Source organism: Tachyglossus aculeatus, chromosome 2 (assembly GCF_015852505.1).
Source record: "Tachyglossus aculeatus isolate mTacAcu1 chromosome 2, mTacAcu1.pri, whole genome shotgun sequence".
Lineage (NCBI taxonomy): Eukaryota > Metazoa > Chordata > Mammalia > Monotremata > Tachyglossidae > Tachyglossus > Tachyglossus aculeatus.
In genome coordinates, this window is record NC_052067.1 from 15744315 (window position 1) to 15771950 (window position 27636).

Sequence of the window (27636 nt, forward strand, 5' to 3'; positions counted from 1 at the left end):
GTGCCAAGCACTGTTCTAAGCACTGGGGTAGATACAAGGTAAGCAAGTCCCTGTCCCACAAGCAGTTTGCGGTCTAAGAGAGAGAGAGACCAGAAATGTTAACCTCATTTTTTTAATGGTATTGGTTAAGCGCTTACTGTGTGCCAAGCACTGTTCTAAGCACTCGGGTAGATAAAAGGTAATCAGGTCCCTGTCCCAGAAGCAGTTTGCGGTCTAAGAGAGAGGGAGACCAGGAATGTTAACCTCATTTTTTAAATGGTATTGGTTAAGCGCTTACTGTGTGCCAAGCACTGTTCTAGGCACTGGGGTAGACACAGGGTAATCAGGTCCCTGTTCCACAAGCAGTTTGTGGTCTAAGAGAGAAGGAGACCAGGAATGTCAACCTCATTCTTTTAATGGTATTGGTTAAGCGCTTACTGTGTGCCAAGCACTGTTCTAAGCACTGGGGTAGATACAAGGTAATCAGGTCCCTGTCCCACATGGGGCTCAGTCTTCATTCCTATTTTATAGATGAGGTAACTGGGGCATGGAGAAGTGAAGTGGCTTGCCCAAGGCCCCACAGAAGACAAACTGGGACTAGAACCCATGTCCTTCTGACTCCCAGCCCCGGGCTCTATCCACTAGGCTATGCTGCTTTGACAGTTGAAACAAGCAAGAAGTTAGGTGACCTATCCAAGGTCACAGTAGGCCAGTAGCTGGGCAGGGGGTGGTGGGGTGTGGGGGGAGAGCGTAAGTCCTGACTCCTGAGACCCAGGACAATGCTCTTTCCACTAGGTAATAATAATAATAAAAACTGTGGTATTTGTTAAGCACTTACCGTGTGCCAAGCACTGTACTAGGAGAAGCAGCGTGGCTCAGTGGAAAGATCCCGGGCTTTGGAGGCAGAGGTCATGGGTTCAAATCCCAGCTCCGCCAATTGTCATCTGTGTGACTGTGGGCAAGTCACTTATCTTCTCCGTGCCTCAGTTACATCACCTGTAAAATGGGGGTGAAGACTGTGAGCCCCCCGTGGGGCAACCTGATCACCTTGTAACCTCCCCAGTGCTTAGAACAGTGCTTTGCACATAGTAAGCGCTTAATAAATGCCATCATTATTATTATTACTAGGGTAGATATAAGCAAATTGGGTTGGACACATTCCCTGCCCCACATGGGGCTCACAGTCTTCATCCACACAGTACAAATGAGGTAACGGAGGCAAAGAGATTGTGAAGTGATTACCCAAGTTCACACAGCTGACAAGTGGCAGGGCCGGGATTAGAACCCAGGTCCTTCTGACTTTCAGGCCTGTGCTTTATCCTCTACAACACGGACAGGACCATTCAGAATTGGAGCCAGCACAGATACCTAATCGGGAATGAAACTGGCTTCAGGCTAGTCTGCCCATTGAGCAGAACTCTATCCCCTCCATAATAATAATTACAATAATTGTGGTATTTCTTATGGGCTTACTAAGGGCCAGGTATTGTACTTAGCGCCGGGGTGGATATAAGCAAATCAGGTTGGCCGCAGTCCCTGTCCCACATGGGAAGCACTGTCCCAATCCCCATTTTACAGATGAGGGAACTGAGGCACAGAGAAGTGAAGTGACTTGCCCAAGACCACACAGCAGACAAGTAGCTGAGCTGGGATAAGAACCCATGTCCTTCTGACTCCCGGGCTCGGGCTCTAGCCACACCATGCTGCTTCCCCCAGATCATCATCATCATCATCAATCGTATTTATTGAACACTTACTGTGTGCAGAGCACTGTACTAAGCGCTTGTGGAAGGACAAGTTGGCAACATATAGAGACAGTCCCTACCCACCAGTGGGCTCACAGTCTAAAAGGGGGAGACAGAGAACAAAACCAAACATACTAATAAAATAAAATAGAATAGACATGTACAAGTAAAATAAATACAGTAACAAATATGTACAAACATACATACATATATACAGGTGCTGTGGGGAAGGGAAGAAGGTAAGATGGGGGGGATGGAGAGGGGGACGAGGGGGAGAGGAAGGAAGGGGCTCAGTCTGGGAAGGCCTCCTGGAGTAGGTGAGCTCTCAGTAGGGCCTTGAAGGGAGGAAGAGAGCTAGCTTGGCAGATGGGCAGAGGGAGGGCATTCCAGGCCCGGGGGAGGACGTGGGCCGGGGGTCGATGGCGGGACAGGCGAGAACCCATCCATCACATCAATCAGAGCACTGTACTAGTCACTTGGGAAAGTACAACACAACAGACTTTGCAGACACGGTCCCTGTGCACACTGAGCTTACACAAACTTGCTGCTAATACATCATACTTTCTGGGGAGAACGCAGACTTTTTCTCTTTTCTGCCACATTCTTAACATTTGGGAGCTGCTCTTGAACTTTCTAAATTGGGTTCCATTAAGTTTTAATCAGTTTTCTACGATAATGAACTGGTTTTGCCCTTTCATGTTTTTCCATTAACTTTTTAAGTTAAATACCGTTGTCATTAGATTTGGGAATATAATTACAGCTCAGTAAAGGGGGCATTTTCTGCTGAAGCAACGGGGCCAAAGATCTGTAAGAATTCAAGTGGAATTTCAAGTTGAGAATGGTCAGAGTTCGGATAGCTCTTCGCGGTTCATTTCTTGTTGCCATCAATTGACCTCTGGCTGGTCTTATATGAGGCCAGTAACTCATCTCTGGCTCCCCCGAGACTCCATCCGATAGCAAAACCAAGAAATTAGAAATTTTCTTCAGCAAATGTGAAATGATACCCATAACAGCAGACGGTGTTAAGGTACCTGAGACTGCTTAGATTAGAAGACTCTAATCCGCATCTTTGGAAACAAATGGTGTAATTCTAAATAGAGACAGGGCAGTGGTCTGGATCCACACCTTTTTGTTTTTTGGGGTTGGTATTTAAGCACTTAGTACGTGTCACATATTGTTCTTAGTGCTGGGGTAGATACAAGATAATTAGGTTGGGCACAATCTCTGTCCCGCATGAGGCTCACAGTCAAAGTAGGAGGGAGAACAGGAGACCTGAGACAGAAAATCAATCATATTTTTTGAGCGCTTACTGTGTGCAGAGCACTGTACTAAGCGTTTGGGAAGTACAAGTTGGCAACATATAGAGACAGTCCCTACCCAACAGTGTGCTCACAGTCTAAAAGAAAAGAAAAGTTAAGTGACTTGCCCCAGGTCGCACAGCAAGTAAGTGGTGGAGCCAGGATTAAAATCCAGGTTTTTAATGGTATTTCTTAAGTGCTTACTAGATACTACACTGCACTAATTCCTCTGATTCCCAGGCCTGTGATCTTTCTACGAGGCCATGCTGTTTCTCATGCTGGTTCAGGGGAAGAAGAGAGTAGAAAGTTTTAAGGGTATTTTGGTCTGCTCAGAACAATTCTCTTTTAAATACACTAAAACAAGTATTCTGGTCCCCTACTGTGTTCCCAGCCTTCCGGTTGAACCTATTATTAAAAACACTCATCAGACTAACACAGTTCTCTTTCCACCCCAACACCATTAGATCACTGGGGCAGCTCTGATTGGGTGGTTGTTATTAATAAGGACTAAGATCTTCCTGGCAGAGTCAACAATTTAGACCAATCTTCAAAAGGAGCGTTGTGCTACTTGAAAACGACTGATTTGGAATGATGAAAATCAAGTACTGTGGGAGTTTGGGCTAGGTTGTGGTTTTTTTTTTTTCCCAAGAAGATATGCCCAAGAGGAATTTGGATATGTGATTGAGGCGATTCTAAAAGTCAAACAACTGAGTAAATTGAATTTGCAGATTGCTATGCCCAGTCTTGAGGAGTCTATGACCAATCCACCCATCCCACTGAACACCACCGGGCAAGAACAACAACTAAGAAGCGGCATGGCCTAGTGGATACAACACCGGCCTGGGAGTAAGAGGGAACTGGGTTCTAATTCCAGCTCCGCCACTTGTCTACTGTGGGACCTTGGGCCAGTCACTTAACTTCTCAGTTCCCTCATCTGTAAAATGGGCATTAAGAATGTGAGCCCCACATGGGACATGGACTGTGTCCAACCTGATTAGCTTGTATCTACCCCAGTGCTTAGTTCAATGCCTGGCACATAGTAAAAGCTCAACAAATTCCAAAAAAAAAATTTGGCAGCAACCTCTGGGAGACAGTTATAACCTCCCCCTAAGTTTGAGCCATTTCACCTTCTGAGTAATGGCAGTGATCCTTTATAGTGTCTGCTTCTAAGCATTGTACTTCCCAAGTGCTTAGTATAGTGCTCTGCACACAGTAAGTGCTCAATAAATACGACTGAATGAATGAATGAATTCTGGAAGGACGAGTTGCAATTTGAGAGATACTGCTTGCTACCCATGCTAAAACCAAGGAAAATCACTTCACTCTTAAATCTAAAACAAAACCTGTAACTTGACCTAGCAGGGCTAGGGCTTGTCTTCCTGTAACTATAATAATATAATAATAATGATGGCATTTGTTAAGCGCTTACTATGTGGAAAGCACTGTTCTAAGCGCTGGGGAGGATACAAGGTCATCAAGTTCTCCCTCCTGTGGCTCACAGTCGATTTTACAGATGAGGTAACTGAGGCACAGAGAAGTTAAGTGACTTGCCCAAAGTCACAAACTAGGCACCACAGGCCGCAAACAGACTGATTGCCAACTCTGGTCGCTCCAGTGGAATCTCTCAAGCTGCGGGAAGAAACTCCCATTAAACTCTCTCACTTATCAGACAAATCCTCCCAATCACAAAATCCGTGGAGCATAAATGTCATAAAACAGGACACAGAAGGACCTTTTCCTGTGTGATTTATTCACATCTAAATTATCTACATATGAAAAGCAAAGTTATCAACTGCATTCATAAGATCTTGTGGCTGTTTTTAAATCAACAGTAATTTGTAACTTCCAAAATACAAAAGGATCACACGGAAGACCAAAACATATCGGAAAACATGGTATTCTCCAAAAGGGCTGGAAAGAATGTGAAATTAAAATCACCAAAACAATGCAAAAGAAGTTTCTGATTCCTCCACAGGTTGCTTTTAAATGACTTGCACTACTTTGTCATTATTCATTGATCTGTACGCAATGCACTCTGTGGCAGAGAAAAAAAGAAGAGGTCTCACGAATGGAAATCAGAGTGGCAGAAAACAGCTAGCATCCAGCAGAAAAAAACCCAACCCTGCAGGTGTTAACATAAAAATTAAAGATTCTTTAAATAAATTCTGTTAATTACAAGGGGAAATAGTGCCCTGAGGGGGATAAGAACAATTTATTTTATTGCTCTCACTCAGACTTAGAATATTTTAGAACAGCTGGAAGGCATGCTACAACGCGCTAGCAGTTGGACTATAGCAAGATTCAATAGTCAGTGTAACAATTTTTTTCCCCTTCAGATTGAAATCTCTAACATTAGCATGAGACCACCCATCTTAAGCCTAATAATTATTGGTGAAGCCCAGGCCTAAATATTATGTAAACAGTTCAGTGCAATTGAGGAAACTCTGAAGGGGGGAAAAAAAACCCTTGAATGATGCACTTTTAAATATTTCTTTCAGGTTTTTTTTTTTTTTTTTTGCATAACATTACCCCATCTTCACCGTATGTTTTTTTACTCGAACTGGGCCCTGCTGGGAATTGCCCCTGGAAATTCATTTGCTTGCTGAAATAACTTTTGGCATTGTGTTTGAAGTTATTATTGGAGACGCAGAGTGGCTCAGTGGAAAGAGCCTGGGCTTTGGAGTCAGAGGGCATGGGTTCGAATTCCAGCTCCGCCACATGTCTGCTGTGTGACCCTGGGCAAGTCACTTAACTTCTCTGAGCCTCAGTTACCTCATCTGTAAAATGGGGATGAAGACTGAGAGCCCCACGTGGGACAACCTGATCACCGTGTATTCCCCTCCCCGCCCCAGCGCTTGGAACAGTGCTTCGCACACAGTAAGCACTCAACAAATGCCATTATTATTATTATTATTATACACCACTGTACTTTAATAAGAATCATAATACTAATACCACCAACTTGCTTTTTGTATAGCTTATTTTTTCAAAGTTCTTTCACATCAACCACTTTACTTCTTTCCCCTCACGGTGTCACTATGAAGTAGGGGAAGCTGAGGCTCAGAGAGGTTAAGCAACTTGCCCAAGGACACCCAGCAGCCCAATGGCAGAGCTGGGATTAAAACTTGGATTTCCTGACACCCAGTCACCACGCTCTTTCCACTAGACCATACTAAAACTCTGCTACCCACGTAGACGGACCCGAACACCTGAACTGATTCAGGGTCCATGAAATCTTCTGGGTCAGAGATAATTCGGACTGGATCTCTCAGGATCTTGATCCTGCAACCCTGGACTAGCCCAGGACAGGCCCAGCGCCGGGCTTATCTTCAGTTCATTCATTCATTCAATCGTATTTATTGAGCGCTTACTGTGTGCAGAGCACTGTACTAAACGCTTGGGAAGTACAAGTGGGCAACATATAGAGACGGTCCCTACCCAACAGCGGGCTCACAGTCGGTTCCCACTGCTTCCTTTTCCCCACGTCTCCTGCCGACACTGTGTTCCACTTGTCACCCGCTTTATCCCTGACTGGGACACTGTGGCCAAAGCCACACATTTTCACCTCTAATAATCATAACTGTGGTATTTGTTGAGTGCTTACTATATGCCAGGCACTGTACTAAGCGCTGGGGTAGTTACAAGCAAATCAGGTTGGACACATTCCTTGTCCCACAAGTGGCTCACAGTCTCAATCCCCATTTTGCAAATGAGGTATCTGAGGCACAGAGAAGTGATGTGACTTGCCCAAGGTCACACAGCAGACACGTGGCAGAGCTGGGATTAAAACCCATGACCTTCTGATTCTCAGGCTGGTACTCGTATCCACTACACCATGCTGCTTCGTGTCTTCAATCAATCATTGGTATTCATTGAATGCTTACTGTGTGTAGAGCACTGAACTAAGCGCTTGGGAGAAGACAAGAGAGTTGGTAGACACGATCCCTTGACCTCAAGGAGCTTATGATCTAGTGGGGGAGACTAACATTAAAATAAATTACAAACAGGGGAAGCAGCAAGGCTGGGAAGAATAAGAAGAAACCCCTTTCCTGACCCCAGCTGACCTATATGAAAAGCAGAACTATCCTAACAAGGCAAGAAAATCTTTCCCCTCCTAATAAGGCCAGAAACCCTTTTTCTTTTAATGAAAAAGGCAAGGCCCAGATATCTATCTTGACCCCCTGGCAGACAAGCACTGAACAACAATAATAATAATAATAATACCAATACTTGTATTTGTTAAGTGCTTCCTATGTGCCAAACACTGCAAGCAGCCCTGGGGTACATACAACATCATCAGGGAAGACACAGTTCCTGTCCCACATGGGCTCCCAGACTAAGTCAGAGGGAGAACGGCTATTGAATCCCCATTTTACAAATGAAGAAACTGAGGCTCAGATAAGTGAAGTGATTTGGTCAAGGTCACACAGCAGACAAATGGTCCTCTGATTCCCAGGTCCGTGCTCTTTCCACTAGGCCGCAGTTGGCCAAGACCGATTCCGGGGAAATCTGTAACAGTCCACAGCCTTTTGTCCGTGCAGCTGCCAGGAACTGTGTCATGAGACCCAAAAGTGGCTCCATGGAGGGGCAAACTAAACCCCATTTCCCTCTCTCTAACCCAAGCCCCGCTTTCCTTCACTTATAGATCTACTTTTTCTGGACGGCAAACTGGGTGAAAGAGAAGCATTCTAACCCCGGGAGAGTAAGAAGGGACAATTAGTTCTTGAACTAGCTTTCAGTTGATACTGCAAGGGTGATATGGCACTGTTTAACAGTAAGCTATTTAAACCGCAAAGGACCGTTTCACAAACGCGAGCCGTGAAAAGATTTCCTTTCAGCAATTCAAAATGCCCAGATTTTCATCTCATTATACAACTTTATTCCCTGATGCCCACCCACTATTCTATTATCTCAAATAACCCAAGTAAAAGGATCTGAAGCTAGTATGTCCAACCCCTTCTTATGAATGGGCTGTCGATGCATTTGGACACGAGCTGCCCTATTTACGAAGCGGAAAAGAATGAATAAAATCCTCGGTGATTAACCAGTAACCTAGTACATTATTACTAAAGAGAAGAAAAGCAAATCAAATCGGTAAATACATTTCATTTTCTGACAAGACGGTAACAGGAAGAGGCTGATGGAGATATAAGCGAGAAAATACATTTTCCTCACTACTCCCTTGTCCCCCTCCCCATCCTCTTCTCTCTCTGAAGTAACATGTGCAGGCACCCCTCCTGGCCATCAGGTCTTCTCCTTGGATAGCAGGAGAGGCACAGCAGAGGCTGCCTCTCCCCCGCTATTTCTGCCCTTACTTCACACCACCTCCACTGCAATTTTGGACTTCCAGTTGCAGAGGGTTTGCAGTGGTCCTAGCATCCCAGGTAACAGCAGCGATACCCACTCCAGCCTAGACCAAAAAGGCAGCCTGCAGAGGTGGACATGGAATAGTGCTCACCACATCCTTCTCCTCTGCTTCTCTACATCTGTGACCACACAAAACCTCCCGATGAGCTACTACTTTGGCAAACTGGACCCTAAGGGTAATTTACCCCTGAGTCGTCCTCATTTATTAAACATTGAACACATTTGCCCAAAGGATTCCAGTTTCAAAATCAGTTTCTTGAACATGTTATTTTGAGGCCGAGACCTCTGGATTACTCGGTTTAGTCCCAAATTGGGGGTGTGGGGTATGGGGGTCTTCTTTTTTGCTCTTAGTAATCTTGCCTACCTGAATTTGGGAAGATGCTATGGAAGACAAAAACTAAAGACAATGAAAGTTCAATGATGCCATACAATTGCTTTGAAATGGAAAAGTATTCATACTATATTTACTTGGCATCTGAATACCCAAGGATGAAATAGATTCAATATGTAAATATCAAGGGTTTTTTAATGATTTTAAAATACTAAGGGGAGTTGGTCATTGTTAAGCACTTTGTGTCAAGCACTGCTCTAAGTGCTGGAATAGATTACAAGTTAACCAGGTCTGACACAATCCCTGTCCCACGTGGGGCTCACAGTCTAAGCACGAGGGAGTACAGGCAATAAATCCATCGGTCAACTGCAGGAATCACAAGACTGTAGCTTCTTTCAAAATATTCTTCTATTCTGATACTGCACTGTTGTTATTCCCAGCTAAATAGTGGTGATAATTCCGGCAGATCCTTAGTCTTCTTTACTCTGACTTCTTATCTCACACTTCATTTGTGCCATGCCTTGTTTCACTTTTTAAAATCTTTCTTGTACATCTATACCTGACTTCCATCAGAGCTGCGCATGTCACACTAGAAAGTTTATGGATTCTGTTGCCCTAATGTAAATTTGACCAAAAACAGAAATGGAATTGAACGTGCAATTCAATAAGCACTTACGTTTTCACAATTTTAACTCAAACCTGAACCAAAGGATAATTTTCTTCATGTACATTTTTGGTACCTTAACTCTATATTGGACTACTGCTAAATTAACAAACAAGACAAATGTGGAAAGAGATACAAATACTGTAGGATGCTTAGGGATCTAGGAGAACACAACCAATAGTTCAAAGGAAGATCAAAGATTCCACACATTTGTCGCTAAGGCAGATGGTCAATAGTTTTATATAAGATCTAAAATACGATACTTCCACGAGGTAGAAAATACTAAAACTGCAGTTAAGAAAAACATGTTTGATCCTCTTAAAACAACCAGTGATTCTGCTACGGTTTGTAAAGTTCACCTGTGGCATGTTTCAGATTGATCAAAATCAGGAAGCCTGGAGGTGCGCATACAATACATGCTTTAAATTGTCCCTTTTTTAAAGTTCACACCACATAAAAATGACAATACAGAAAGGAGAAAAAAAAAGCAGAGAAATCTTCCTAATCTCATCATAGGTCTTCTACTCATTGCATTGTAGGACACTTGAAATTTAGTTTAGATTTCTTCATATTACTTTAGCAGCATAGCAAATTTTGAAAAGAAAGCAACAGAATTACCAGAACATTCGAACTCAGTACTACCTCTTCCAGGAGGCGATTAAACCCATCTTAAAAAAAAACACCAGGTATTCTACTAATCTCACGTCAACCTGCCCTCTCATCCCACAAAAATTAAAAATAAAAAGATTAAACAAGACTCCAGCACCAGCAGAGCTGTTCTGTTTGAGCAATTCAAGAGCTGTCTGAGGCAGAAAGATAGCTGAGCTGCCAAATTAAACTTTGGTAGCTCCTTTTTGGGTGAGCAGACCCTGAATGTTGTCCATATTCCGACACTCCTCAGAGATGATGAATTCTTTTTCCTTCAGTAAAATTCAATAAGGCATACATTTAATTTAATTTGCATTAAACCTTTGGAAAATTAGTGTTAAAGCTTTTTTTTCCCCAGCCAATAACATTCAATCTTTAATTTTATTAAATAGTTTATATATAAAAAGAAATTACGATGTTCTACAGTCTTACAATCATGGTAACAATCAAAATCGTAAAGAAATCAGTTGAAGAAAATATATCCTCACAACTCTAAGATAAAGGTGATTATATCATTCTTTTAAATACACACTGTACTGTATAAGGACGAATAGCTTCAGAAAGCTATCAGCAGAGAAGTATGGTGACATATCCTCTCAGGACAGCTTTCACCATAGGATAGGATTGTCCAATTTGGAAAAACCAAGGTCTTTCCTAAGATCCAGGTAGATACCATTGCTCACCCAGGATTCATCCTCAGATTTCCTGTCGAAGATAAAGTTTGAATACTTGATCATTTCCACTGTAAAAAAAAACCGAAACAAAAACCCAAACCTGCCTCCAGACTGTGAGCCCACTGTTGGGTAGGGACTGTCTCTATATGTTGCCAACTTGTACTTCCCAAGCGCTTAGTACAGTGCTCTGCACACAGTAAGCGCTCAATAAATACGATTGATTGATTGATAGTGCACACATCATTGGAACAATCACGCCCAACCATACATTTCCTCAGCAAATAAGTGCATTTTGGGATTCTGCGGTCCAGCGTGGGAGGAGAAGCCAACTCTGGAAATCTGGTGTTCAACTTCCTCGGTCTGCCTCTTGTTTAGACAGCCCGAGATCAGCTTCTGAGAGCCACAGAGGAGGAATGATTTGCTTGTGATTGGGCTCTTTCAAACTCCTGCTTTTGTTTCACAGCAAGGGCGGGCAGAAAGTCCCTGTTGTCTCCTGAATTTTGACCACCAAGAGCTTCGGCCACAAGGAGAGAAGAGTTTGGTATTAACCTACTCAGCCTCACCCCTCCAGCACTTCAGGCGGCTCTCAAGTCTGGCCAGATACATGCTTGGCAGATCTCGTGCCAGAGAAAAATGACGGCCAGGGAACAAATCCGTCGGAAATGTCTAGTTTGAGACCAGGAATGTCCCATTTAAAAGAGAGAGCGATTGGAAGGCTGCAGAGGATCTTAGTGGTCAGGAAAAATGCATTCTGGATAGCTCTGTCGGCGGGGAAAACGAGACCCATTTCAAGGAGCCATCTCAGATCAGACTAACCCTGCTGTGAAGCTACATAATGATCCATCTCAAATGCCCAGAGATGCAGCTTAAGAATAATAATAATAACTTTGGTATTTGTTTAGCGCTTAATACAACTTCTGAAGAGCACAAGTTCAAAAAAAAAGCTCTGTGCTTAGTCCTTCTCCTCTCACATACAATTCTCCTTGCCAAGCAATTTCAAACGCAAATGTGCCTAATTCCAAAGTAAAGCAGCTCCCTGAGGGCACCGCCATGCCTTTTTGGAATTATTAAAGAATTTCATAGTGTCCCAGAGATGGAAAAACCTTCAATCTCACCGCTGCTTACTTCCTGCACCTGGGTGGGTGAATGAATAAACCACCTAAGACTTAAAAGCTCCTGAGATAAAGACTCTATAACCTGCTTCAACAGCATAAGTGATTCACCCGAGAGTCATAAAGTCCTTTATTTGCAACTAAAATCTCTCCTACCTTAGTTTAAACCTATTTCCTCTTCTGTGGAGATGGAAAGCATCTGTTCTTCTTCACACACTGGAGAATCACACCAAGTGGTGCTCAGAAATATTAATAATAATGATAATAATGATGATGGTATTTGTTAAGCGCTTACTATGTGCCAAGCACTGTTCTAAGTTCTGGGGTAGATTCAAGGTAATCAGGTTGTCCCACGGGGGCTCACAGTCTTCATCCCCATTTGACAGATGAGGTAACAGGCACAGAGAAATTAAGTGACTTGCCCAAAGTCACATAGCTGATAAGCGGCAGAGCCAGGATTAGAACCCATCATCTCTAACTCCCAAACCCATGCTCTTTCTGCTAAGCCATGCTGCTTCTCCAATACTATTATTAAATATTATCAAATATTTAATATTAAAAGTGTTAAATATTATTACTACCACTTGTGGAAAGCACTGACCTAGTTCCTGGAGAAATACAAACATTCAAGACTCAGTTTTTGCCGTTGAGATATGCTGCTCATCTCTGGACTTTCTCCATGTACCCTACTTTCTTTTTAAAGTAACAAAACTGGACAAAAATACCCAAGTAACCGAAGAATACAAAACAGAAAAGAACGACTCAGTTCTTGCCTGTTAATCCAACCCACTTTGATTAGCTTTTTTTTTTTAAATAATGGCACCACACTATCGACCAATATCTAGTTGCTATTGGAACTCCCCAAATTTTTATCCAATACTGGTCCAGCCTCTTTCCCCATCATGTGACAGAATAAAACAAACTCTCGCCACAGCAGTTACCTCTAGTCTTTTTTTTTTTTTGGAAGGAGTATTGATAGTATCTATTACGTGCTTAAGGTATTCAGAGAGCTGTACTAAGTGCTGGGAAGGGGAATACAGGTGGGGATTAAACACAGATTCTGTCCTTCAAGGAATAGGAACCTTGCCTAATTTAGTAGCAGTCACAAGGCTGGTGCTTAATTCGGGTCATCAGTACAAAAAAATCAAGAAAGCTGTCAGATCTTTTCTTGTGAGATCTCAAAAGAGCATTCCAAAAAGGACACCAAAGACACAAGAAGCAGCTTGAGTCAGAGAATAAGGGTTCTAATCCCAGTTCCGCCACTTGTCTGCTGTGTGACCTTGGGTAAGTCACTTAACTTCTCTGTGCTTCAGTTGCCTCAACTGTAAATCCTATTCCTCCCTATGAAGACTGTGGGCCTCATGTGGGGCAGGAACTGTGTCCAACCTGATCATCTTGTACCTATCCCACGGTTTAGAACAGTGCTTGGCATATAATCAGTGTTTAACAAATACTACAGTTCGCATTATTACTATTAAGAAGAAGAACCATAATAAGAAGTTATATGGTCCTCTTTACAAGACGGTTGGTTCTAGGCTATTTTCATCCTGTTCTTTTTAATACTGATCCTTGTGTGTGTGTTCCTAATATTTTCATTTTATTCCCTAAAAACATCCTGAGACTCCTTAGGAAACGGTCCAATTTAAAAATTTCTAAAAATAAACCAAACTCTAAAATTCAGCTCCATCATTTTCTAATGAAAAACATGATTTTCCAAGTTTAGAGGTTAATGATCCATTTTCACTGCGTGTAAAACTCAGCAATGAGTCATTTTAGAAATATCATTACGGCAAGCAGGTTCATAGTATGGTTGATTGGATTTTCTCATTGTTTCTGCAACACGGGACACTGTGTATGTGACTGGTTTTTACTTGAACGTCTAAAGCTCACCCTTGCCAACCTAACCCCTTCTCCAAACCACTCCCCCACAATCTTTACACAATCATCATCATCATCATTATCATCAATCGTATTTATTGAGCGCTTACTGTGTGCAGAGCACTGTACTAAGCGCTTGGGAAGTACAAATTGGCAACATATAGAGACAGTCCCTGCCCAACAGTGGGCTCACAGTCTAAAAGGGGGAGACAGAGAACAAAACCAAACATACTAACAAAATAAAGTAAATAGAATAGATATGTACAAGTAAAATAGAGTAATAAATATGTATAAACATATACACATATATACAGGATACAATACCATCCTTGTCCGCTCTCTATCCTCCTACTCTCCTCCCCAACTCTACCTCTTTCTCTATACGGTCTTTCATCTGTCCAACATTATGTGTAGAGAAGTGGGAATTAAATGGGCTCCCCTGGGGACCCGCAAGCACCTGGAATGTCCCATGGTAGAGTCTCCCCGCTTCCAAGAGGAAAACTGATTACAAGGTTACCTGAAAAATCTGGGTTGATGCTCCATGTTATTTTCTTCTAAGACCCGCCGTCGTTCTCTTTGCAACTGCTCAATTCTTTGCTTTTGAAATTCAGCTCCATCTATATCCCCTTCCTCTAGAAACCTACGCAGTGAGGGACAGAAAGAGAGAGAGAGAGAGGGAAGTTTCACACCTGACACTCATGCAAACACAAGAGTCAGTTCCTCCTTGTTGCCTTAAAACCCTCTGAATAATAGTACTGGAAGGACAAAGGAAATTCATTTTGTGGAGTAGAAGGCAGCACTGCACTCAGTGCTGTCAGAAAGCAAAGCTTCCACTACATGTTTTGGAAAGGACACGACGGCTGAATTTAAGAACGAACGCTCTTCCAATCACATGCAACCGAATGGATACAGCACAGCATGGTGTCTGAAGAAAGGACTGGTTGTCTACGCGTTGCGGCGAATGTGGGCTGAGTACATTATGAGTTCTCTTTCAAGCGGGGTTCTGTAAGAATGCCTCCTGCACATTATAGGAGAACTCGGCATTTTTTTTTTTTTTTAACAAATCACAGCATTGCCTAGACTGGGACTTGGAAATCAAGGCACTTGGCTTCTATTCCTCTCTTTTGTGGGCAGGTTGCTTTACAATTTAACACTGTCACACCTCCATTTCCTCTTAGGAACAGAGAAAATTACATTTTCCCTTCCAGTCCCCCAAAGGACTTAAGAGGGTTAGTGAGATGGTTTGTAAGGGCGTAGCTCCTTGGAAGCAAGTCCCCTCTTCCCTATGGCCCCAGGAAAACACGTTACCTTTGGTCCGGTCTAAACCGTGTGTCGGTCGGTGGTAGTAATGCTCGTATCAATGGGTCAATCTCATTTAACTCGAGGGCAAACTGTGTAAAACCGTAATACTGCTCATAACCTTTTGGCATGGGATCTAAAGGGAAAACAAACAACCATGACTAAATGTAAATGAGAAGGAACACACTGTATTTTAATCCCTCTCTGCCACTCATTCTCTTGACAAGCTGCCACGCTGCCCCTCAGCGTTGTTCCTTTCTGAGTGCTATGAAATGCCCTGGTTCAAAGGGCAGAAGGGAGCATTATATTTATATTCCCTGCTGTTTTTCTACTTTATGCTCCATCAACAACTAGGTACTCATGAAGTCAAAGCTCAGCTGGCATATTATTCACATAGGAATAGATCAAATTTAACACTTGGCCAATTTACAGAACTCCATTTTGTCTCCTTCTGAGTACTGCATTAATCTAGCACAGCAAAGATTCCTTTGCTTCAGTAAGCTCACTAAAAATAGCCTTGGGTCTACGCTTCCCGACACAAACGTCTCCCTCGTTCTCAAGAAGTATCAATCCCAATTTTCAGTTTTGTGCTTTAAAACAATTTCTGGAACCCATTTCGCCCCTCCAAAGATATGTGCAAATAGCAGGAATGCCGTTCAAATCCACATTACGGATATTTGTTCCGGATACTTGTTAGCCACTGCTAACAAGTTGAAGCAAGTCAATTCCTGGATCTGAATTTTCATAACTATGAACTCAGAGAAATGTTATCAGGTGTCTTTACTGTATAAATGTTTCAAGAGGCCTTTGCCCTGTCCACTGAGGTCCTGAATGTCACTGAGTGACATCACAGGATTCCTCCACCTAGTTAAGCCAGCCATCCCTAAATTAATCATATTTAATGAGCCCATACTGTGTGCAGAGTGCTTGGGCGAGTAAAATGTGCCAACACTCTTTCTTGAAGTCCAACCACTAAATTTCCAAGGACCAAAGGTCATGGGAAACACCCAAACCAAGAAATTAGAGCTAGAAGACCAGATGAAGAAACACCTCTTTTGACTTGCCTTTTTAACATTCCCTAATTTGATTCTTTGAGAATATTTCCCTTTCTAAAACACATAATGAATTGTCCAGTATTTCACATTTGCAGTACATTTAACAACTGGCTTGTTTCGTGCTTTAGAACTTTTAACTATAGAGCTGGAATGACTCATTAGTTAAGTCTCACAATTTATGCTTTCCAACTTTCTCACCGTAGATGTAGGTGGGAAAATTTGGGGACTTGTCAACCCTCACTGAAAAATTTTTGCTGGGTTGAAGTAGCATTCATTCAGTCATTCATTGAATTGTATTTATTGAGTACTAACTGTGTGCAGAGCACTGTACTAAGCGCTTAGCAGTCACGATACCATGTTGAGTAAAGCTACAGAATGATTTGGAAGGGAAAGCTAAATCTTGGGAGAATTAATTTGGCAACTGAAGCTCCTGGAGTGGAAATGTCCCAGAGTGAAGTGTCCAGGACACCTGGAGTGAACAGTTCTCACTCTTTTCAAGGCTACAGCTGGTCTTGATGCCTGCTTTGGACCATACCGGTCCCCCGAGACTGTAAGCTCACTGGAGGGAGGGAACGTGTCTACCAACTCTTTTAGACTGTGAGCCCACTGTTGGGTAGGGACTGTCTCTATATGTTGCCAACTTGTACTTCCCAAGCGCTTAGTACAGTGCTCTGCACACGGTAAGCGCTCAATAAATACGATTGATTGATTGATTGATTATACTGTATTCTCCCAAGTGCTTAGTACATTGCTCTGCAGAGCCCGGGGTTTGGAGTCAGAGGTCAGGGGTTCAAATCCCGGCTCTGCCAACTGTCAGCTGTGTGACTTTGGGCAAGTCACTTAACTTCTCTCGGCCTCAGTTCCCTCATCTGTAAAATGGGGATTAAAACTGTGAGCCCCCCAGTGGGACAACCTGATCACCTTGTAACCTCCCCAGCGCTTAGAACAGTGCTTTGCACATAGTAAGCGCTTAATAAATGCCATCATTATTATTATTATTACAGTAAGTGTTCAATAAATATGATTGATTGACTGATAGATACCCTAAAGCCTGTGTGCACTGAAGTAGACCACCCCACCTGTTTAACCACAACCAGCATTTCCAGCAGTATCCTATCTTGACTTTATTTTCAGTTTACAGGACTGTGTATGATATTTGGCATTTGGTGATTTGACAGCAGAGTGCAGAACTGAAAAGGTGACTCTGAGCCTGGAAAGGAGCAGTGTCCCTTCAAATGAACGACTGCTGAAGAAAAATAGGTAAAGAAAGAATCAATGAAGGAGGGGATGACCAGGATTCAAGTGATTCTTTGTTTAGCTTCACCTAAAGCTGCCAAGAACTAAGCGTCACCCCTTATGCATCACTGAAGGATGCTGTGAGGATTAATAATAAAGCAATTTCTAAAGGGGACCTGAGTGCTTTTAAAAGACCCAGTGGCCTTCTGAATGCCAGGCTTAACTGAGTCTCCTGATTCATATCACACTCTGGAGAAGCAGCGTAGCCCAGTGGAAAGAGCATGAGCCTGGAGTCAGAGGACCTGGGTTCTAATCCTGACTCCACCCACATCTGCTGCGTGACCTTGGAAAAGTCACTTAACTTCTCTATGCCTCAGTTATCATATCTGAAAAATAGGGATGAATAATAATAATAGTATTTGTTAAGCGCTTACTATGTGAAAAGCACTGTTCATTCATTCGTTCAATCATATTTACTGAGCGCTTCCTGTGTGCAGAGCACTGTACTAACCGCTTAGGAAGTACAAGTTGGCAACATACAGAGATGGTCCCTACCCAACAGTGGGCTCACAGCCTAGAACTGTCACACTGTTCTAAGCACTGGGGGGGATACAAGGTGATCAGGTTGTCCCACGGAGGGCTCACAGCCTTAATCCCCATTTTACAGATGAGGTAACTGAAGCACAGAGAAATGACGTGATTTGCCCAAGGTCACACAGCAGACGGGTGGCGAAGCCAGGATTAGAACCCATGACCTTCTTTCTCTGAGGGCTGTGCACTATCGATTACGCCATGCTGCTGAGGTACGTGGGACAGGGACTGTGTCCGACCCGATTAGCTTGTATGTACCCCAACACTTAGTATAGTATATACATATATATACACACACACACACACACACACACATATACATATATATATATATATATATATATATATATATATAGTACTATTATCATCTAGTCATTTCGGACCCAAGTAGATTAATGAAAGTCTTTGCACCCAGAAATTTCTTGAACTCAGGTTGTCACTGGGCACCAGAAGTTTCAAGACAATGATGACCAGAAGGGAAGTGGGACCAAGTGGGTTTCAGTGACCACCTGACCTAACTGTTTCAACAGGATGTTGAGACGACAGGGCTCCAAGCTTCTTAGCAAGCCAAGGGAAATGTTTTGGGTTCTTCAGCTTTATACAATTTGCCAAAAGAGGTACCTCAAAAAGAGCCTCGAAAGCAGTGATAAACTCCCTTATCTTGGAACAGAGGAGCCAGGCTCCCAAGACTTGGAGAGAGATGATGATGGGAGTGTTTGAAAGGAAAAGTAGGAGAGCAACAGAATGCCGCCACCATTCACCCAGAAGACAGAGATGGCAGTGATGAAGGTTTGCAGCCAGAAACTGGGTCTGCTGAAGTTTTCGGCCCTCATTTGCCCCTGTCGATCCCATTAGACACTAACTTGCTCTCCAGATACACGTGGCGGAAGATGGAGTCCCATAATATATACTTTCATTCCATTTCCCAAAGAGCCGACGCACTGCTTTTCCATCTTTGTCAAAGACTGTGCCTTCAATCTCATGGGCATTTGGGTTCCAGTATTTTGCCTATAATGAAAAAAGAACAGAACGTTTCTGGAAAAACCCTTCAATTTTTTGAAATGAAGGTCATAAAAATACCGCAGATGTACACAGAACGCACAGCTATCACTTGGGGGCAACAAAATATAGCTCTGCCCAGGTTTTTAAAATCATGTAATTCCTGCTGTTCACAAGCTCAACTCTATTGGTGTAGGGTGAATTAGATCAGGGGTTGTGAGGGTGTAGGTATCAAGCACTGAATGGGGTAGGTGTCTTTTAGGGTTTCAGTGTCTTTTGCTTCAGGCAATCTTGCAGAACTGAAGTTATATATGCCTCACATGAAGGGAGAATCAAGTGTGATGGAATTCAACTTACAGACAGCACCCACTGCTTTTAAATTAGGGGCTCAGGAATAAAATCTGATGGCTCCTTTTAGATGAACAAAATTAAGTAGACTGCAAACAGAAACAATTTTTACACAGTGGGGCCCTGATTAGACCATTTTTATGTAAGCACTGAGCTTGTTGGAATTTATTATTTGTAATGGCTGATGGAAAAAGATAAACTCCAGGAGAAGATCACCCCCTTTTCCTGGAAACATTATCTAACCTTGGCTTCACTACCACTATCCTCTCCTGGTCCTTCTCCTATTACTCTGACGGCTCCTTTCAATCAATCAATGGTATTTAAAGAGCACTTACTATGTGCAGAGCACTACACTAAACACTTGGGAGAGTACAATACAACCAAGTTGGCATCCTCAGTCTCCGTCACAAGCTCCTCCTCTGCCTCCCATCCTCTAACTGTGGGGGTCCCTCAAGATTCAGTTCTGGGTCCCCCCCACCCCTTCTATTCTCCATCTATATGCACCCTCACGGTGAATTCCTTCGTTCCATAGCTTCAACTACCATCTCTATGTGGGTGATGCTCCGATCCACTTCTCCAGCTCTCACCTCTCTCCTCTGCAGTTTTCCATTTCTTCCTGCTTTCAGGACATCTCTACTTGGACGTCCCACCGACACTTTAAGCTTAACAAGTCCAAAACAGAACTCCTTATCTTCCCACCCAAACCCTGCCTTCCCCCTGACCTTCTTAACAGTGTTGACAGCACCACTATTCCCCTTGTCTCACAAACCCATAACCTTGGCTTTATCCTTGACATCTCTCTCACTTAGGCTGTCACGAAATCCTAGCGGTTTTACTTTCACAGCATCTCTAGACTCTGCCGTTACCTCTCCGTCCAAACTGTTACCACAATGAACCAAGCACTTACATTCCACCTTGACTACATCAGCTTCATCACTAATCTACCTGCATCCTCTCTTTCCCCTCTCCAGACCATCATTCAATCCAAATCTCCCGATGCCTCAAAAACCTCCACTGGTTTCCCCTCCACCTTCACATAAAACAGAATCCTTACCACAGGCTTTAAGGCACTCAATAGACTCTCTCCCTCCTACCAATCCTCACAGATCTCCTACTACAACCCAACCCACCCACTCTACTCCTCTAACACCAGCCTACTCTTTGTATCTCAATCTCAATCTTCCTTGCTACCAACCCCTTGCCCACATTCTCCCAAGGCTCTGAAATTCCCTCCTGATAATCCACCACTTTCCCCACCTTCAAACTCCTCCAAAAAATCACAGTTCCAAGAGGTCTTCCCAAACTACAACCATTATTTTTGCTATCTGCACTCTTTCCTTTGATTACAAACCTGGTTGGGTACTTCTTAAATACTTTGATGCTCACCCTATCCCCATAATATGTGTGCATATATTCTTATACTCTATTTCCCTTATCTATTTGAACGTCTGTCTCCTCCTGAAGACTGTAAGCTCCTCATGGGCAGGGATTATTTCCACCAACTCAGCTGCACTCTATAATAGTAATAATAATAATGATGACAGTTTTTGTTAAGTGCTTACTATACGCCAAGCACTGTTCTAAGTGCTGGGGTAGATACAACATAATCAGGTTGTCCCACGTGGGGCTCACAGTCTTCATCCCCATTTGACAGGTGAGGTCACTGAGGCACAGAGAAGTTAAGTGATTTGCTCAAAGTCACACAGTCGATAAGTGGCAGAGCCTGGATTAGAACCCACAACCTCTGACTCCCAAGCCCGTGCTCTTTCCACTAAGCCACGCTGTTCCTGAGCGCTTACTACAGTGCTCTGCACACAGTATGTGCTCAATAAATACCACTGACTGATTGAATTCTGACTTCATGTATCTAATGTCATGAAGTTAGGTTCTTAAATGTATTTTCTCAGCATTTCTCAGGCACAAATGCCTAGCACAACGCTGAATTTGTACATATCTATTCTATTTATTTTATTTTGTTAGTATGTTTGGTTTTGTTCTCTGTCTCCCCCTTTTAGACTGTGAGCCCACTGTTGGGTAGGGACTGTCTCTGTATGTTGCCAATTTGTACTTCCCAAGCGCTTAGTACAGTGCTCTGCACATAGTAAGCGCTCAATAAATACGATTGATGATGATGATGAATTTTGAAATAAAAACTCTAACACCATCATTCCCTGCATCAGGGGAAAACTCAAGACCTGAACGGTGAGATGGGGCGGAAGAGCTGCTGTGTGCTAGACAGTTCAGCAGTTTGGTTTCAAATGCATCGCACGCAATTTCTTTTTTCTAGAAGGGCCGCATTTTTGCAATCAGTCAGTTCCTGAATTATCTTTAGACTTCTATTTGTCCAACAAACTGCAAATTAGCAAAGAAATTCACTTCATTTGGATGCTTCCATTTGGCAAAGGATGTCTTTTCAAACCGGAGTACTCCAAATTTAACTCCATCAACACTGCACTCGTTACTGGTTTGCAATATCACCTCTTCGGTGTGACCTCCTGGAAAGAGCTCCCTCGGGCCTGGGAGGAAGAGGACCTGGGTTCTAATCCCGGCTCCGCCACTTGCCTTATGTGTGACACTGGACAAGTCAATGAACAAATTAGCTTTCAATTAAATTAAGTTCCCGTGCCTCGGTTCCAGCACCTGTTCTCCCTTCTGGACTGTGAGCTTCACGTGGGACAGGGACCTGTCCCCAACCTGATTATTCTGAATAGCCCCTAGTGCTTCGCACAGAGCAAGCACTTATTACGACAGTGATTATTATCACTGCAAGTCGTGGTAGCATTATTCAAGCGATCAGAGTAAAGGACGGAGAGGCGACACCAGTGTGATCTGCTCGAGAGGTGTGTGGTTAAACTAAAAGCCTACACTTATAGCCAGAAGAGGGAGTGCAACAACCTCAAATATGATACAATTAGTTCTTTCGCAGTGTGTTTTCTTTCGCTACACAAATTGTTGGGGAATTCTCCTCCCACTGCACACCTGCCTGGATAGAATGCAATGCAGTAGCAGAAGAAACAGGGAGGGAATGAGCCCAGCTGGGTCAATGGCTAAAGACCGGGCCTCGGAATCAGAAGGACCTGCTTTCTCGTCCTGCCTCCGCCACTTCTCTGCTTTGTGACCTTAGGCAAGTCACTCCTCTCTGCCTTAGTTACCTCACCTGTAATATGGGGCTTAAGACTGTGAGCCCCACGCAGACGGGGACCGCGTCCAACTTATCTTGTTGGACATACTAAGTGTTTAACAAACAGCTTAAAAAATGTGGCTTAACAAATACCACAATTATTATTATTTTTTTATTATTATTGTTTTTTATTATTCAGGGGTGGGTCCCATAATCTGAGGTTCCTCAAGAACGTAATCCCTATATTACAGGAGACTGCTGGATTTTTTTTAACCCCTGGTTGCTATAATAGAGAAGCAGCGTGGCTCAGTGGAAAGAGCACGGGCTTTGGAGTCAGAGGTCATGGGTTCAAATCCCAGTTCCGCCAATTGTCAGCTGTGTGACTTTGGGCAAGTCACTTAACTTCTCTGGGCCTCAGTTACCTCATCTGGAAAATGGGGATTAAGACTGTGAGTCCCCTGTGGGACAACCTGATCACTCTGTAACCTTCCTAGTGCTTAGAACAGTGCTTTGCACATAGTAAGCGCTTAATAAATGCCATCATTATTATTATTATATTATTATTGTAGTACGGTAGTAGACCTTTCCATTAATAATGAATTCCAGAACAACTGCCAAATGAACATGGCATCACTTTTTTTTCTAGCAGCATCAAGTGCTGTATGTGAACATGTACATTCATATAGACACAGTTGTCCTTCAAACGCAAAGAAGTGAAAAATCACCTACGGACTACTAGCTTCCGGGCAAACATCAAAGGGCATTTAAAAGGTTACATTTATACTCCAGTAATTTCACTTTTTTCTATCATGAACATACAGGCATACATTGGGGGGTAGGGGAAGAGGATAGACATGGGGGTGGTGAATACTGTTCAGAATTTGAGACACATGGAATGCTTCAGATTTTCAAGTCTGTCCTGAAATGGTAGCTGGATTTCAATGTTTAGGGATTTTTTTTTTCTCTTCACAAAATTAAAACTGGATTCCTGACCTAGGTGGACTTGGAGACCCTAAAGAGTCTTCAGCCTGGTTGGTGAACGCATTTTGGAATAAACAACAGCATGCCCACACTCTCCCCTCCCCTGTGCCCCCCCAGCCTGCCGAGCTTGAAAATGCCGTGAGGCCCATTCATTCATTCAATCGTATTTATTGAGCACTTACTGTTTGCAGAGTACTGTACTAAGCGCTTGGGGAGTACAAGTTGGCAACATTTAGAGATGGTCCCTATCCAACAGTGGGCTCACAGTCTAGAAATGGCACCAGGTGCAGGATGAAAGAGAAGCTCGGTGCCCATTTTTCAGGAGAGGCCCTCAGTCAGGGTCCTCTGCACCCTCCCTATGTCAGAAGTTTGATTCAAAATAATAATAATAATGATAATAATAATAATGGCATTTATTAAGTGTTTACTATGTGCAAAGCACTGTTCTAAGCGCTGGGGAGGTTACAAGGCGATCGGGTTGTCCCATGGGGGGCTCACAGTCTTAATCCCCATTTTACAGATGAGGTAACTGAGGCCCAGAGAAGTGAAGTGACTTGCCCAAAGTCACACAACTGACAATTGGCAGAGGTGGGATTTGAACCCATGACCTCTGACTCCAAAGCCCGTGCTCTTTTCCCCCTTCTAGACTGTGAGCCCGCTGTTGGGTAGGGACTGTCTCTGTATGTTGCCGACTTGTACTTCCCAAGCGCTTACTACAGTGCTCTGCACACAGTAAGTGCTCAATAAATACGATTGATTGACTGAGCCAAGCTGCTTCACTAGAATAATGAACTACTCCGTGACACTGGGCTAGGCAATTAACAAATTAACTTTCAATTAAATGGATTTCCCGTGCCTCAGTTTCAGTACCTGTTCTCTCTTCTGGATTGTGAGCTTCATGTCATGGTGGAATATGCACTGGAGGGGTGGTTTTCTAAGAACTGAAAAGTTTGATTCAAAATAGTCCACTGGTGGGGTGGTTTTCTAAGAACTGAAAAGATTCTGAAAAGTTTGATTCAAAATAGTCCACTGGTGGGGTGGTTTTCTAAGAACTGAAAAGAGTCTGAAAAGTTTGATTCAAAATAAAAAACGACCCCACCAATGGACTAAGAACGGAAAAGATTCTTACCACAAGGGGGAAATCTTATATTCTCAGTGACTTGGCTCACAGGTGTAATTAAATACCATTTCTTTAAGGTCTTCTCCGCAGATCACATGAAAGCCAACATACCCACGCCCTCCCGCCCTGCCAAAAATAATTCCAGGGATCAGAATGCCTAAATTAACACGGCTCATCTACGAGCCCTTCCTGATGGGAGTGAGAAGCACTAGCTCCCAAGATGCAGCCGTGTTTACCTTTATGAAATTCACTTTGCAGTGGCAGCTATCATCGTTCTGGTTCTTGACGACAATCTCTCCATAGTGTTCGATCCACCTCTGTCCACTTAAGATGTTATGGATGCAAGAAGTTACTTTGTTCCACTCAAAATGATCGCCGAAACTTTAAAGAGAATTAAAACCGACTTTCTCAACCGGCTAGCAATGAGTGAAAATAACCGAGATTACATTATAAAGTAAAATACACAAGGTACTTTTTATACCACCTCTCAAAAAGATAACTAAAGCATTTTGGTGCCCATTTACCCATAATCACAAAAACCTCCTACAGTGCTTTTAGGTCAAATGCCTGTCCAAGTTCTAGCACCCAGGCAGAGGGAGCGATCCACTACCTATCCAGATAATAATACTAATAATTCTGGTGATGATGATATTTGTTAAGCGCTTACTAAGTTCCCAGCACTGTTCTAAGTGCCGGGGTAGATACAAGGTAATCAGGTTGTCCCACGTGCGGCTCACAGTCTTAATCCCCATTTTACAGATGAGGGAACTGAGGCACAGAGAAGTGAAGTGACTTGCCCAAAGTCACACAGCTGACAAGTGGCGGAGCTGGAATTAGAACCCAGGACCTCGGACTCCCAAGCCTATGCTCTTTCCATTAAGCCACGCTGCTGCAGCATTTTTTAACTGCTTACTATGTGCCAGGCACTGTACTAAGTGCTGGGGGAAATACAAGATAATCAGGTTGGAAGTAGTACCTGTCTATATAGGGCTCACATTCTTAATCCCCATTTGACAGATGAGGTAACTGAGGCCCAGACAAGTCAAGGGACTTTCCCAAGGTCACACAGCAGAGAAGTGGAGGAGTCGGGCCCAACCACTTGACCACACTACAAGCTCTGGGGGAGTGTGTGTTAGTGTGTGTGTTTGGGGTTCGGGGGGAGAGGGGGCACAGCACTTCAGGGACAACCAAGCCCCGGAGGATGTACTGACAAGGGAATGCTTCAGGGTTGGACAGAGTACCAGGACCTAGTGATGGAAAAAAAACAGAAGCAACCTGTCGGAAAACAGAACTCTGAAATAACATGAATGGCTGTGGAGTCACAACTCGTAACAACAACAATTTTGGTATTTGTTAACCGCTTATATGTGCCTAACATAAGACACAAGATAATTAGGACAGGCACGGTCCTCGCCTCACAGGGGAATCACAGTCCAAAGGGGAGGGAGACCGTGTATTTAGTCTTCATTTTACAGAAGGGGAAACTGAGACCCAGAGAATTTAAGTGACTTGCCCAAGGTCACACTGTAAGAAGTGGTAGAGCCAGTATTAGAACCCAGATCCCCCTGACTTCCAAGCCTGAACAGTGGATAAAGCACAGGCCTGGGACCCAGAAGACCCTGGGGTCTAGTCCCGGCTCTACCACTTGTCTGCTGTGTGACGTTGGACAAGTCACTTCACTTCTCTGTGCCTCAGTTACCTCATCTGTAAAATGGGGATTAAGACTGTGAGCCCCATGTGGGACAGGGACTGCATCCAACCTGATAAACTTGCATTAACTCCAGTGCTTAGAACAGTGCCTGGCACATAGCAAGTGCTTATCACTATTATTATTATTACTATTACTACTGAGCCATGCTGCTTCTCACACTCATTTCTTCCTAGTAAGGGAATTCCTGGGTGAGAGACACTGGGACCAATACTGCCTTTCTTTATTCCACATAGAGGGGCGGGTCACCGGAACGGGAAGAACCAGGGAAACATAACTCCATATATACACTTAGTACTTAATAAGTACTTAGTAAGCGCTTAGTACAGTGCTCTGCACACAGTAAGCGCAAAATAAATACGATTGATTGATACACACAAGAGCAAGATAACCTGATGATGCCCAACTCTGACTGCAACAAGGCAACAACTCTGTCCCCTCAGATTCAGATTTTCAGCCCACAAATGTACTGTCACACTTGGAAGACTTACCTTGGCAGAGTCACGTGGGTTGTACCAATTGGAACAATTTCCATAGATTTCCCCCAAAATTTGTTTTTCCACCTCACATCTGAAATGGAGCACGTAACGTTACACGCTTGGAAGGAAAGACAAGTCAGCTAAAGAGTTCACCGCCTCAATTAATAAGGATTTCTGCTGGCAGAATTACATTTCTACAGGGCTTTCTGATTTCTTATTGTGATCTCCCAAGTACTTAGTACAGTGCTATGCGCATAGTAAGCGCTCAGTGAATACGACTGATTCTCTACATGGTTCTGAGACTGCCGCCTGTCACGCAGTACATCTGGCTTCTTAAGTGTTGCCGCTGGATAAATTGACCAATGTCCCAGGTTTAGTAGATGGCCAGGCAGGATTACAATAATAATAATAATAATAATAATAATAATAATAATAATAATAATAATAACAATAATGGCATTTATTAAGCACTTACTATGTGCAAAGCACTGTTCTAAGCGCTGGGGAGGTTACAAGGTGATCAGGTTGTCCCACCTGGGGCTCACAGCCTTCATCCCCATTTTGCAGATGAGGGAACTGAGGCCCAGAGAAGTGAAGTGACTTGCCCAAAGTCACACAGCTGACAAGTGGCGGAGCCAGGATTTGAACCCACGACCTCTGACTCCAAAGCCCGGGCTCTTTCCACTGAGCCACGCCGCTTCTCTATTCTCTATTACAAACAAAGGGGTCCTGAAATGAAGACCACCCCAGGACCCAACCACCTCCACGTGGCGGGATGCGTGCAGAACCGATGAATGGACAACCCCCAGATGGCTGCTGCAGAGTGTACTGAAATGGCGTGCTCGGAAGTCCGAGCAACAGGAGGCTCAAGGCTGTCCATCCCCTCGCCCCCTCCTACCTCACCTCCCTTCTCTCCTTCTCCAGCCCAGCCCGCACCCTCCGCTCCTCCACCGCTAATCTCCTCACTGTACCTCGTTCTCGCCTGTCCCGCCATCGACCCCCG

At 43.5% G+C, this 27636-nt stretch overlaps 1 protein-coding gene across 2 annotated transcripts in view; it reads right to left on the minus strand.

The window, feature by feature from the left end:
• Positions 1-7878: 7878 nt before the first annotated feature.
• Positions 7879-27636, minus strand: part of OSBPL3 (oxysterol binding protein like 3) — a 168243-nt gene continuing 148485 nt past the window's right edge. For both annotated transcript variants that reach the window (XM_038773035.1, XM_038773043.1), the window contains 6 exons: positions 26646-26724; positions 24683-24827; positions 18741-18885; positions 15005-15131; positions 14214-14336; positions 7879-10737 (listed from right to left, as the gene is read on the minus strand). In XM_038773035.1, the coding sequence (XP_038628963.1) occupies positions 10641-10737; positions 14214-14336; positions 15005-15131; positions 18741-18885; positions 24683-24827; positions 26646-26724 (716 nt within the window). In that variant the 3' untranslated portion in view covers positions 7879-10640. The remainder of the gene's footprint in view (positions 10738-14213; positions 14337-15004; positions 15132-18740; positions 18886-24682; positions 24828-26645; positions 26725-27636) is intronic.